General features: G+C 54.8%; 1 protein-coding gene across 3 annotated transcripts in view; it reads left to right on the top strand.

The window, feature by feature from the left end:
- IKBKB (inhibitor of kappa light polypeptide gene enhancer in B-cells, kinase beta) overlaps positions 308-14,190 on the top strand; it is a 54,044-nt gene continuing 40,161 nt past the window's right edge. Inside the window, exons 1-2 of one of the 3 annotated variants that reach the window (XM_018041970.1) lie at positions 308-417; positions 898-1,020. In XM_018041970.1, coding sequence (XP_017897459.1) covers positions 916-1,020 — 105 coding nt within the window. In that variant the 5' untranslated portion in view covers positions 308-417; positions 898-915. Of the gene's footprint in view, positions 418-897; positions 1,021-14,190 lie in introns of those variants that run through there. The other 2 variants (XM_018041971.1, XM_018041972.1) reach the window with 2 other exon arrangements.

Raw genomic sequence — 14,190 nt, 5'->3', positions numbered from 1 at the left:
AAGCTAGAGCCCCAGGGTAATTCTGGTAAAACGTCCCTAAATCCATCCTGGGGGGGTGGGGAGGGAGGGAGCGGGAGTGGGGGAGGAGCGGGAAATTCCCCTACTTTAAAGTCTAGGAAGCCTGGTCAGGCTGACCCCGGGGCGGGGCTGCGGGGCAGGTGAGGAAATCCCCATCTTCCCCGTCCCAGAAAGCGCTCAGGTACAAGTCGCACGTCTAAAGCGCACGGGGGCGTTTTCCCCAGGGTCGGTCACCGGGCAGGGGCGGGGAAGTCTGGGCCGGCGGCCCCTTTAAGGCCGCGACCCACGTGCCCCGTGACGTCAGAGCAGGAAGTGTTTGAGGAAGTTGGCGCCTGTCTCGCGGCTCTGAGGGCCCCGCGCGTTCATGTCTTCGGGGCGGCGCCCGCGCCCCGCCGCCAGGTGAGTGCCTCGGGCGGGCGCCCCCGCTGTCACCCGCACCCCCGTCTCCGAGGCTCCCAGAGACTCGAGTGACCGGCCCCGAATCCGGGGCTTCCCGGGCGGGGAGGGCTGGGAGGCCCCGGCGGGGTGGTGCCGGGCGGGGGCCCGGAACGCGGCGGTGATTAGTCGGGGCCAGCGGGGGGGCGCAGCTCGGGGATCCCCTGGCAGGTCCTGGGTGCGGGGGCGTCCTGTCCTGGGCGGGACCCCCACCCACCCCTTGCTGCTTCGGGGTGAGGTGGATGGGGGGCTGCGAAAGACAGGACTTTGCTGCCCAAACGAAAACCAGACCCAGCCACCTGCTTTTATGTACGGAGATGAAAAATCAGTTACGATTTTTCTTTCCCATCGAAGCGCTGTGGCATCTCTTAACCTTGTCCATCTTCCCACTTTTCCTTAACCATCACCTTTTGTTCCCCCCCTCGCCCCCCACATTGCTTGCAGCGTTAGCAGGACTTCAGTATGAGCTGGTCACCTTCCCTGCCAACCCAGACATGTGGGGCCTGGGAAATGAAAGAGCGGCTTGGGACAGGGGGATTTGGGAACGTCATCCGATGGCACAATCAGGTAGGCTCTGTGCTGCTGGGAGGAGCCGGGGGGCTGCAGGGTTAGGGGGTGCAGACTAAGTCTCACCCCCTACCCACCCTGTGAATGGGACTCACCTTGGCCCTGGGCTTCTTGGGAGAGAAAGGGCCTGGGAAGATAGCCTCAGGTCCCCTAAGCTGACTAGGTTAGTGGTCTCCAAGCTTTACTGACTATGTCACCTAAATAAATAGTAAAAAAAAAAAAAAAAAAAAAAATCAGTTTTCAGCTTCAAATATATATTTTAAAATTACATATCTTTGCTAACCTAATATTATCACCTACTAGTATATTGTGTAGTTGACTCATTGGAAAAGACTCTGATGCTGGGAGGGATTGGGGGCAGGAGGAGAAGGGGATGACAGAGGATGATATGGCTGGATGGCATCACCGACTCGATGGACATGAGTTTGGGTGAACTCCGGGAGCTGGTAATGGACCGGGAGGCCTGGCGTGCTGCATTTCATGGGGTCACGAAGAGTCGGACACAACTGAGCAACTGAACTGAACTGAATATATTGTGTACTAATGTATTAGATGTTATGAAACATGCAAACATGTTTTCACACTTTAGAAAAATCTTAAGTGTAAAAATAATAAACCATTTTTAAATGTTTTAAAAGTTAATTTAAAAACCATTTTAAATACTTAGCAGTTATGGTGTCTTCCCAGTGTTGTTTGTAATACCTCACAGCGAGAGTTATACAGAGGCAAGTGAAAATGAGAATTATCGTTGAGGATGGTGGGTGAACATGCACGTTTCAAGTAATCTTTATAATTTGAATTCTTTGGGCCGATTTTACATCTCATAGACCCTCATCGTTTTCTTAATGTCTTTGACATGTGAAATTTTCACCCCACAAGCATTAGGGCTTCCATATTCCTGTTTGTCCTGGTGATACATGCACTGAAATTCTCCACAAGAATCTCTTTAAGCCACTCATCCATTTTATGAGAGTCCTTTTATTAAAATCCTGGAATGCAAAGTCAAGTGGGCCTTAGGAAGCATCACTATGAACAAAGCTAGTGGAGGTAATGGAATTCCAGTTGAGCTGTTTCAGATCCTAAAAGAAGATGCTGTTAAAGTACTGTACTCAATATGCCAGCAAATTTGGAAAACTCAGCAGTGGCCATAGGACTGGAAAAGGTCACTTTTCATTCCAATCTCAAAGAAAGGCAATGCCAAAGAATGTTCAAACTACTGCACAATTACACTCATCTCACACGCTAGCACAATAATGCTCAAAATCCTCCAAGTCAGGCTTCAGTAGTACATGAACCATGAATTTGCAGATGTTCAAGCTGGATTTAGAAAAGGCAGAGGAACCTGAGATCAAGTTGCCAACATTCACTGGATCATCAAAAAAGCAAGAGAGTTCCAGAAAAACATCTACTTCTGCTTTATTGACTATGCCAAAGCCTTTGACTATGTGGATCACAAGAAACTGTGGAAAATTCTGAAAGAGATGGGAATACCAGACCACCTAACCTGCTTCCTGAGAAATCTGTATGCAGGTCAGGAAGCAACAGTTAGAACTGGACATGGAACAACAGACTGTTTCCAAATTGGGAAGGGAGTATATCAAGGCTGTATATTGTCACCATGCCTATTTAACTTCTATGCAGAGTACATCATGAGAAATGCTGGGCTAGATGAATCACAAGCTGGAATCAAGATTGCTGGGAGAAATAATCAGTAACCTCAGATATGCAGATGACACTACCCTTACGGCAGAGAGCGAAGAACTAAAGAGCCTCTTGATGAAAGCGAAAGAGGAGAGTGAAAAAGTTGGCTTAAAGCTCAGCATTCAGAAAACTAAGATCATGGCATCCGGTCCCATCACTTCATGGCAAATAGATGGGGAAACAGTGGAAACAGTGTCAGACTTTACTTTGGGGGGCTTCAAAATCACTGCAGATGGTAATTGCAGCCATGATGTTAAAAGATGCTTGCTCCTTGGAAGAAAAGTTACGACCAACCTAGACAACATATTCAAAACCAGAGACATTACTTTGCCAACAAAGGTCCGTCTAGTCAAAGCTATGGTTTTTCCAGTAACCATGTATGGATGTGAAAGTTGGACCATAAAGAAAGCTGAGCGCCAAAGAACTGATGTTTTTGGACTGGGTATTGGAGAAGACTCTTGGACTTCAAGAAGATCCAACCGGTCCATTCTAAAGGAGATCAGTCCTGAATATTCATTGGAAGGACGGATCCTGAAGGTGAAATTCCAATACTTTGGCCACCTGATGCGAAGAACTGACTCATTGGAAAAGACCCTTATTCTGGGTAAGATTGAAGGCAGGAGGAGAAGGGGACGCCAGAGGATGAGATGGTTGGATGGCATCACTGACTCGACGGACATGACTTTGAGTAAACTCTGGGAATTGGTAAAGGACAGGGAACCCTGGCGTGCTGCAGTCCATGGGGTTGCAAAGAGTCGGGCACGACTGAGTGGCTGAACTGAACATATCAAAATCGGATGATACTGTCCGTAATTCTATGTAAGTGGGGCGCCCGGAGCCTCCGGCCTGTCCCCACCGGCCCCTGTCCGCCCCTGCTGTTGGAAAGCCCGTTGTCCTCGGGATCCCCCGAGTGTCAGAAGTGGCGCGCAACCTGACGGACACGCTGAGCGTGGTGCTGCTCAGTTAATAGCGGGAGAGCTTCATTTCCTGGTTTTTTTTTTTTTTGGATTCCTGTTTTGAGTAACCCCTGCCTATACCCAGTTTGGAGACCTCTGCTCGGGGGAACCCTCACTTACCCTATAGCTAATACTAGCTTCTTAACCCAAAATTCAGACACACTGAAGCCCTTGAGGGAAGGTACCCACTTTTTAATGAAGGGCCTCCAGCATCTTTCTGGACTTGAAGAGATGGTGGATTCCCAGGAGCCTGGCTGCAGCCAGCAGGGAGAGTCATGCCGGCCTCCGGCCAGTCACAACAGAGGTCATCTCAGACCCCCAGCCTCCCCTGTCAGCTGAAAGACATGGAGCTCTGAATGGGTGGAGCAGCTCCCAGTGGGTGGAGCAACCCCTAGAGGAACGTGGGGGCCAGAGGACAGTCTTGCAGGTGGTAGTTACTCAAAGTCACCAGGGAAACTCCCGATGCCAGCAAACCCTGTGGCTGCGGGGGAAGGGGGGTGCAGCAGAGCCCTGGCATCAGGACGGAAGAGCTAGCTCCTTCCCCAGTTCAGTTCAGTTGCTCAGCCGTGTCTGACTCTTTGTGACCCCATGGACTGCAGCACGCCGGGCCTCCCTGTCCCTCACCAACTCCCGGAGCTCAGCTCCTTGCTCAGCCCCACACAGACCTGGGCCGGGGCCTTCAGAGTCTCGGCTCCAGCCTGCGTCCCACTACAGCCTCATCTCAGCTTCCTTGAGAGAGTTCTGTCAGGATGGGCCACTGTCTGCTCTCTCCACCCCCGGGGGCCCCCGTATGCTCTCTCGGCTTGGGGTACGGAGAGAGAGAGAGTGTGTGTGTGTCTTCTATTTCAAATTCCTTCTCCTGTTCAAAAACCTTATTTAACAAAACAAACCGAAAGCCAAGCTCTCCTGCCGTCTGGGGCCCCTGCCCTCCCTGCCTCTGCCCTTTGGGCTCCAGCAGGTCAGTCAGCGAGGCCCACCGGTGGAGTCAGGGGTTGGTTCTCCCTGAGCTCCTCAGCTTTCCGCGCAGCCCATGTGTCTGTGGAGGAGGGCTCCCATCAGCCCGGACCCTGCCTGCCTTTGGGCCTCTTCCAGTTCCCTCACAGAAACTCTATGTTGTACATAGAGTTTGTTGTACTCTTGGGTGCCCAAGAGTCAGCCACTGTTTGATGAAGGCCTTTTGGAAAAAGGAAAGCACCACTAATGAAGTATTATAAATGTAAGGTCCCAACTATGGTCATCACAGCCTGGGAGAGGGACCCCAGGGCTCTGAGACCTTACACTGGGGGTCGGGAAGGCTGCCCTGGGGGGCATTGCCAGGCGGGAGGAACAAGCAACCTGAGGGTTGGTGGGCGCTGGCCAGGTGGGGAGGGTGAGAAGAGGGTCCAGGCTGAGGGGGCGGCCTGTTCAGAGCCCCTGCTAAGGGTGGACCCTGGCCATTGGGTGTGAGTGGGTGGGCTGACGGGGGAGCTGGGTGCAAGGGAGGCTGATGTGCAGAAGGTGGGTGCTGCTGCAGGGAGCCCTGCTTTGGGTTGGGGGGACACATGGGAAGGGGCCCAGGCAGTGCTGGGCGGGGCAGTCAGCTCTCCCCAAAGACATCCTGATTTCTACCGGGTAACAACTCCCACCTGGCTTATTTCAAACCACTGGCGGCTTGATCACCTTTCTCGCCAAATTCCTGGATATTAGCCGTCAGCTCTTGGGGTGTGGTACTGGGACCCTGCTCACCCTGCCTTGTCCACTGGGGAGACCACTTATGAGGTTTCTGGAGTACTCCAGGCGTGAGATTGGATGGGGCTGATGGCTGTGGAGGTGGGCAGATTTAAGAGCTGTTTTCAGGGTAACAAGCGGCAGGAGGTAGGGGTGGGGTGGACGTGAAGGGCTGGGGGGAGGCGTCCAGCGTTCGCAGGTGTGTGGTGAGCACTTGGCCGTGACCTGACTCAGTCCAGGAAGCGCTCCAGGTCCTCCCAGGCTGTTCCCCCGTCAGGGAAATCCCTGGGCTGATCTGGGTACTCAGGGGAGGGTTTTTCATCAGTGTCTACAATCAGAACATGAGCGGTGGGTTCTCTGGGAGACCCCCTTGCCTACCAAGCCTCTGGAAGAAGGCACCCAGGAGAGAGGGGCAGATATGTAACTCCAGTCGGGCGGAGTCACGGATTCTACTGGACGTGACAGCCACACGTTTTCCTAACACTCCATGTGCCTTGTCCATAAGAGGGAATATTTCTGCTTCCTCAGAGGAGGAGTCACATGAGAGCCCAAGCATTGGCACCCTCATTTGGAAGAGAGACACCTAATGATCAGACCCACGTTTGTGGAGAGCACACCGCGTGGGTGAGACGTTTCGCCTACTTTGTCTCCAGTCCGCAAGGCAGCCCCCAGCAGGAGTACTGTTGTTCTTACTTGCATTTCGTATCCGAGGAAACTGAAGTGTAGAGAGGTTAACCCCTTCCCAGAGAGGCTGAACCCTCCTAGTAGGTAAAGGAGCCAGAATCGTCTGAACCTGTTCCTCTTTGAATCCCAGCCTCGTGCCTCGTCCACTGGCTTGTGGCTTCTCCAAGGTGGAGATCCAAGGTCAAGGACACCCCCGGGAAGGCTGAGTTTTGTCCACCGTCAGTCTAAACTGTTTGGAAGCACTATAGTGAGAATCCCCGCTTTGGATTACTGAATATGTAGGTCTTCCTTGCTAAGCAGAGACCCTGAGAATGAGTTTCGGAGGGAGGAAGGGCAGTGGAACAAATGACCCCACCCACCTCCCTGAGTGTTTTGTCGAAGTGTGGGCTTCGACAGTCCCTGCTGTGTAGATACTCTCTTAAATCTTCAGCCCAAGTACTGTCTAGAAGGGCTGGCATTTTCAATAGGATGTTTTGTTCGACACAAAGGGAGAAGGAGAAGACGAGGTGACCTCAGTGACCTCAGCTGCAACCTCTTCCAGGACTGAGAGCTTGCATCACACAGAGCCGGGCTTGGGTCCCGGCTCTGGTGTGGGCAGCTTTGGGGCTTTGTGCCACAGCCTCCCACGTAGATTTGGAAGAAGCTAAGATACTGATCCCTTCTGCTGTCAGCCTGTCTGGGCCAAAAGCCTCCAGAGCGCCTTGCAGACATAAGCACTGGCATCCTGGGTCTTAGACGAGTGAGACGCCCCAGGGCGCCTTGCTACTGTCACATCCTCCACGCGCTGGAAAGTGCTGCCTGATCCCTGTGGACACACTGGTCACCGCTCGAGAAGTAGGGCCAGCTCTCCCTGTCCCCTCACTGGGCGATACTACGCTCGCTGCAACCTGTCTGTGTCTTCAAATCTTACAGGCTTTGAGCACAGGCCTGAGCCATCAGGGGTCCATCTTTTTGACGATCCTGACTTACTATGCTCACGCTCTAGTCGAGGGAGTGAAATGGCTACTCAGGAACATATCAAACAGGTGTAAATACGAGCACCAGATTGTGCAGAAATCGTCACAGCTCTTGTTTAGCGAGGGTGTCATTGCCAGGCGTGATGGGTGCCTTACCCACACCGCCTCCTGCGTGCTTGGGTGTGATAGGAGGATCCGCAGGCAGGATTTGATGGGAGGTGGGATATCCCTGCCTGGAGAATCCCGTGGGCAGAGGAGCCTGGCAGGCTGCAGTCTATGGGGTCGTGCAGAGCTGGACGTGCCTGAAGGGCCTTGGCACGGAGCGTGGGCTGCGTGCAGTGCGGAGAGGCAGAGGCGGCAGGTGGTGTGGGGAGAGGAAGGAGGAACGCGCTCCAAGCCCCCGAGAGCCCCACGCTCTGTCTCATTTAACCAATAGCGCCAGAAGGGGTATGGTCACCCCCATCTTGTGGATAAAGACCTAGAGGCTTAGGTGATGAGGTTGAGGTCACACATTAACCAGGTGAGGCGTGAGGGATCATCGGTGATCTGACCTGCTTCCTCCCGAGCTCCTGTGGGTGGGTCTGGAAATAAAGGGAGTGGGCAGAGTCAGCCGGCTGACCTCAGCCTTCTGACTCTGGGCCCTCCTTCCCGAAACACTCATCTGGGAGGGAGGATCCGAGAAGGAACACGGAAGGTGTTTCCAGCCCCCCTCTTAGACCACAGAGGCCTGTTGAGTGGTTGCCTTGGTAATAGGAGGTGGCTTCGTGACCCAAGGGTGTGGACAGACCCCTTGGCTCCCTGTTCGTGGCCCCCCAGCCATTAGAAAAAGGCCGCCAGGGAGGCCGGCGGCTCCTTCAGAGGCTGGCCTTCAGCTCGCTTCTCCTGTAGTGCCGTCCAGGGGTCCCAGGAGTCTGGGGGAGCCTGTCCCCCCAAGCTGCCCCCACTTCAGAGTACACTCACGTGTGTACACAAAAGGCAAAAAGATCGCAGAGACTTGAAGGACCTTTGTAATCAGCTGCCTTCGATGGAGACACCATCCTGGGCCCCTTTCTCTATTTTCTCCAGATACACCACTTTTAAATTTTGTCCCAACTTCCTAGGAGTTGGGTACTGAGATGGTTCGGGCCAAGTCTGGGATTCCAGAGAACTGAGCCAAGACTGGGAGATTCCAGGCCAGATAGAGTTAGTCATCCATACCCTGCATGTCATTGCCGCCTAGGGACAGACACCCCCAGAGTTTCAAAATCATCTTCACAGTCTGTTCATGATTAATTGAATTTTGCTTTCCAGAGAACGTATGTGTTTAGCCACAGAAGGTCCGTCTACCTGGGTTTCTGTTTCAAGTGAAAGATTAATCATGGAAAGATGGGAATGTTTTAGAGTCCTTCCTGGAGGATCTCAGGGTAAGAGGTGGCTGTGTGGGACCCTCAGGCCTGGGAAGGCAGGGTTTTTCCTGGCACCGCAGGACCATGCTGAGATGCCCACTCAGTGTTGGGGCCTGTGCCCACTTAACCCCGTGGTGTGTTCTGTGTTCGCGTCACGAAATTCACTCTCTAGGTTGAGTTTGACTGTTCTTTAGTCTTTAATATCAATCTCCAGTGTCAGGGTCGATTAGTGGATTCTGGGATGGGCCAGGTGGCGGCTGTGTGTGAGCTCCGGTGTTTGTATTGGGCAGGAAATCACAGCTATCTGCAGTCACCCAGTGTATATGCAGGCGGACTCTATAAAATATTTCCTAAGGCATGTAATGTCTACCCTTTGGGTTTGATTTATCTCATGTTTTTAAGATTCACATATTTTCTTACTTATTTTGGCTGTGCAGTGTCTTCGCTGCTGCTCGGCCTTTTCTCTTGTTGCAGCAAGTGCGGGCTGCCCTTCATTGCGGTGCCTGGGCTCCTCGAGGGCTGCCCTTCATTGCGGTGCCTGGGCTCCTCGAGGGCTGCCCTTCATTGCGGTGCCTGGGCTCCTCGCGGGCTGCCCTTCATTGCGGTGCCTGGGCTCCTCGCGGGCTGCCTTTCATTGCGGTGCCTGGGCTCCTCGAGGGCTGCCCTTCATTGCGGTGCCTGGTCTCCTCGCGGGCTGCCCTTCATTGCGGTGCCTGGGCTCCTCGAGGGCTGCCCTTCATTGCGGTGCCTGGGCTCCTCGAGGGCTGCCCTTCATTGCGGTGCCTGGGCTCCTCGTGGGCTGCCCTTCATTGCGGTGCCTGGGCTCCTCGTGGGCTGCCCTTCATTGCGGTGCCTGGGCTCCTCGAGGGCTGCCCTTCATTGCGGTGCCTGGGCTCCTCGCGGGCTGCCCTTCATTGCGGTGCCTGGGCTCCTCGCGGGCTGCCCTTCATTGCGGTGCCTGGGCTTCTCGCGGGCTGCCCTTCCTTGCGGTGCCTGGGCTTCTCGAGGGCTGCCCTTCATTGCGGTGCCTGGGCTTCTCGAGGGCTGCCCTTCATTGCGGTGCCTGGGCTCCTCGCGGGCTGCCCTTCATTGCGGTGCCTGGGCTCCTCGCGGGCTGCCTTTCATTGCGGTGCCTGGGCTCCTCGAGGGCTGCCCTTCATTGCGGTGCCTGGGCTCCTCGCGGGCTGCCCTTCATTGCGGTGCCTGGGCTCCTCGCGGGCTGCCCTTCCTTGCGGTGCCTGGGCTCCTCGCGGGCTGCCCTTCATTGCGGTGCCTGGGCTCCTCGCGGGCTGCTCTTCATTGCGGTGCCTGGGCTCCTCGCGGGCTGCCCTTCATTGCAGTGCCTGGGCTCCTCGCGGGCTGCCCTTCATTGCGGTGCCTGGGCTTCTCACGGGCTGCCCTTCATTGCGGTGCCTGGGCTTCTCGCTGCGGCAGCTTCTCTTGTTGCGGGGCGCAGGCTCTGGGCACATGGGCTTCAGTAATGGCGCCTCGTGGGCTCTAGAGCACAGGCCCAGTAGTTGCGGTGCATGGGCTTAGTTGCTCCACAGCATGTGGGATCTTCCAGGACCAGGGATCGAGCCTGGTGTCCCCTACATTGCAAGGCAGCTCCTTAACTGCTGGTCCACCAGAGAAGCCCTGTCCGTCATCTTCATGAAGGAAGCGTACTGTTGGTGCACAGGAGAATAGTGACCCCTCCCAAGATGTCTGCCTCCTAACCCCCTGAGCCTGTGAAGGTGTTAGGTTGAGCTGCAGAGGGAATCAGCGTTGCTAATCAGCTGACCTTAGTTGGGAAGCTCATCCTGGACGATCTGGGTGGACTCAGTGTAACCACAGGGGTCACTGAAAGTGACGAGGGAGACTGGAGAGTCGGTGTCAGCAGTGCACCAGCAAAGGCTGGGCTGGTCACTGCTGGCTTGGAGCTGGAGGAAGGGGCTGTGGGCCACAGGTTATAGGCAGACCCTAGGTTCTAGGGCAGACATGAAGGGCATTCTTCCCTAGGGCCTCTGAAGAGGACATGGCCCGCCAACAGCTTGATTTCAGTCCCATGAGACCCTCGCCAGACTTCTGAACCTCCAGAACCATTGGGAAGTAAATTGGTGGTGTTTAAAGCCAGCGAGCTAGTGGCAGTTTCTTGTAGCAGTGATAGAAAATGAATGCACTGTCGTGTATATTAAACTAGGTGCAGATTTTTAAACTCGAGGAGACGTCCTGCGGTAACAAACCATGAGTTGCAGTACAGTTGCTTAAAACAACCATCCATCTCAACATCACGCGCTCAGCAGACACTCCTGGCAGCCTGACCTCCCTCTGCAGCATGGCCGTCTGTCTCCTCTCATTGCTGGAGCTCGGGTTTCTGTGCGATCCTGCCCACCTGCAAACAAGCTTCTAGACATGTATCGGAATGGCTGTTGGTGGAATTACCAGAGAACTGGGCAAAAAATGAGTCTGAACCCTAACGGGAAGTGAAACTTGAAAGCAGGTTCGAATCACTTTGAGTGCAGGGGATTCGGGAAGTTCACGATGCAGAGGGTGGAAAGTCTCATGTAACGCAGTCTGGTTGTTTGTCAATGCAACAAATCGTGGCCTCTTGACACACACCCTAACTCTTGAGCAGTGCTAGCTGGACGCCCATCCAAGGTCGCTCATCCAGCTGTCCTGGTGGGTTCAAGAGCAGCAGGACTGCCAGTTTTTCAAAGAGGTCAGCTCTTCTTCAAGGGCACCTCCGAATCCTGGCCAGAGATCGGGGTTCTAACGGCACAGTAGGTGGACGAAGTGGCAGAGCCCAGCTGTCAGCACCTGCTGCTGTGGGCAATGCTGGGGAGCGTGGCTCAGAGCAGGCGTGGGCCGCCAGAGGGTGAGCCTTCGAAATACTGCCGGGTGGGGGGCCATCACGAAAAGGCATGTCTTGTACGATCCTCTTTAGGTGAAGTATCCAGGTGGATAAATCTGTAGAGGCAGCATGTAGACGTGTGCTCATCTAGGCCTGGGGGTGGGGATTTCTTTGGGAGATGATGAGTATGTTCTCTTTTAAAATAATTAACTAATTAGTCCCTTGGACTTCGAGGAGATCCAACCAGTCCATCCTAAAGGAAATCAGTCCTGAATATTCATTGGAAGGACTGATGCTGAAGCTGAAGCTCCAATACTTTCGCCACCTTATGCGAAGAACTGACTCCTTGGAAAAGACCCTGATATGGGAAAGATTGAAGGCGGGAGGAGAAGGGGACAACAGAGGATGAGATGGTTGGATGGCATCACCAACTCAATGGACATGCTGCTGCTGCTAAGTCATTTCAGTCGTGTCCGACTCTGTGTGACCCCATAGACGGCAGCCCACCAGGCTCCCCCGTCCCTGGGATTCTCCAGGCAAGAACACTGGAGTGGGTTGCCATTTCCTTCTCCAGTGCATGAAAGTGAAAAGTGAAAGGGAGGTCACTTGAGTAAACTCCGGGAGTTGGTAATGGACAGGGAGGCCTGGCGTCCTGAAGTCCTTGGGGTCGCAAAGTCAGACACGACTGAGCGACTGACCTGACCTGAACTGAGTGAAGTTGCTGGGTCTGAGTTGCGGCACTGAGATCTTCGGTCTTGGTGTGGCACGCAGGACCTTTAGTTGCAGCACATAAAGCTGTTAGTTGCGGCATGTGGGGTCTAGACCCTCGACCGGGGGCCGAACCCTGGCCCCCTGCACCACGAGCACCAAGTCCCAGCCACTGGACCACCAGGGAGGCCCTGGTGAGCGCGCTCTGAAACCGACTGTGACTTTGGCCACGTTACTCTGAATGTGCCCCAGACCATCAGCGTGTGTGGTTTCCATGGATGAGTTGAATGGTGTGTGAATGATATCTCAGAGCTGTTGGAAAATAAAAAACAACTAAGCATATAAGGTGACTCTGTGACCGAGGCTTAACCACAGCCGTGTGGGGACTTGATAGAAGCCACTTGGGAGAGTGCCCTGGGTGGGGGTGCTGGAAGTGTCTGCTTCTGGCCTTGGAGCCGTCACAGTCAAAAGATGCCTCCACCTCACTCCTGAAGCTTTCACTCGTGAATGTCGGCTTTAGGGACGGGTCTGGTGACCAGCGAGTAAGGCGTCCCAGGGGACACTGTCTGTTTCTTGTCTGCGTGCACGTGTGCTGAGTCGCTTCAGTCACGTTCAACTCTCAGCGACCCTGTGGGCAGCAGCCCGCCAGGCTCCTCTGTCCGAGGGATTTCCCAGGCAAGAACTCCGGAGTGGATTGCCATCTCCTCCTCCAGGGGATCTTCCCCACCCAGGGATGGAACCCAGATCTCTTCCGTCTCCTGCGCTGGCAGGTGGGTTCCTTACCACTAGCGCTACTTGGGGAGCCCTGACTCCCACTGTCCTTTTGCTCCCGGGCGGGCCCTTGGTCTGCAGGGATCGTGGCTGGATCGGTGGGCCTGTGACCTCGGCATCTGCCGCCCTGAGGAAGCATGTGTCCCTGAGGGCCTTGCCACGATCTCGACGTGCATCTGTTGAGCCCCAGTCTGGACCGAATGAATTCCTGCACTTTCAAGGCTCAGGATTCCTCGCAATGCACGTTTTCATAAACAGACAGAATGGTCCAGTGGGGCCTCTAGGACACCCAGGGGAATTTTGGTGCCATTCTGAAGGCTTTTCTTGCTGGATTTCTCCTCTGCCTGCCCTGCAGGTCAGGGCTGGTCCCAGGGCATGTGGGCTCTTAGGGGGCTTTCAATGCAGGGGCCTGGGGGCCCGGGAGGGGGCAGCCAAGTGCTGACCTGGGTGCTGCCTGGACACCTGGGGGAAGGGAAGAGTTAATCCTCGGACCCAGGCCGTCTGTAGTTCACAAGAATTGTGGTGATTCCCTCATTCCCGATCATGAAGCTTCCATGGAGGGCACTATGTCAGTTATTGCATTAAAGGTTAAACTCCTAAGGATGGACAAGCCTATAGTGTAACAGAGAAAAGAGAAAGTAACCCTGTGACCCTGCAGAAAATAAGTCTTTGGTGGGTAAGTGCCGTGAAGGAGTGCCCTGTTGAGACAGGAGGGCAGGAGCCCCTGCTGTGGGGGACACCTGGGCCTTGCCTCGGAGCAGAGACCAGAGGGCACGGGCCAGGCCAGCAGTCTGAGCCTGACTGGGCATCGGAGGCCCGAGGTGGAGTCGCAGGAGGAGGATGGAAAGGTGGGTTAGAGCCCAGCTTCAGGGAGTTTTAAATGCCAGCGGTGCCTGTGTGGGGCTGCCACCAGGAGTGTTGCCCAATGCCTGCTAAGGGCTGGACGCTGCTAGGGGCTCAGCCCTGAGGCACCCCTGAAAGGTGGATGTCAGAGTTCCCACTTTACAGATGGAGAAACCAAGCCAGAGCCCGTGGTCCGCCCAGCATCACAGAGCTGGTAAATGGCTGTGCTGGGATTTGAATCAGCCTGTGTTCCGTCTCCTATACCGCTCTTGCCTTCTCTCTGGAGAGAGAGACCCCCCCAGTGAGAGAAACATAAAACCTGGAGCCAGGGCATTAACTGTTAGGCTGAAGCAACAGGGAAGTGCCTTTTGCTTGGGTCCAAGGTCAAGTCCAGTAGTGCCAGGGGTCAAGGAATGAGGATTCTCTTGGGCAGAAGTGTTCCAAAGAGGTCTCGAGGGGGAGGTGGGGACGGGGCAAGGCCTGGGTGCAGATGTGGGGTGGGTAGAGATGAGCAGGGGCCAGGCCTGGAGGCGGGCTGGCGGAGACTTGGGGCCATCCGTTAAGCAGGCATGCTGCCGGCCTTGGGGGCCTGGAGCTGAGTTATGGGCTGTGTTATGGGCCCAGAGGCG

Source organism: Capra hircus, chromosome 27 (genome assembly GCF_001704415.2).
Source record: "Capra hircus breed San Clemente chromosome 27, ASM170441v1, whole genome shotgun sequence".
Taxonomy (NCBI): Eukaryota; Metazoa; Chordata; class Mammalia; order Artiodactyla; family Bovidae; genus Capra; species Capra hircus.
Note: the sequence above shows the minus strand (reverse complement) of the source record. Positions and strands in the feature narration are given on the sequence as shown.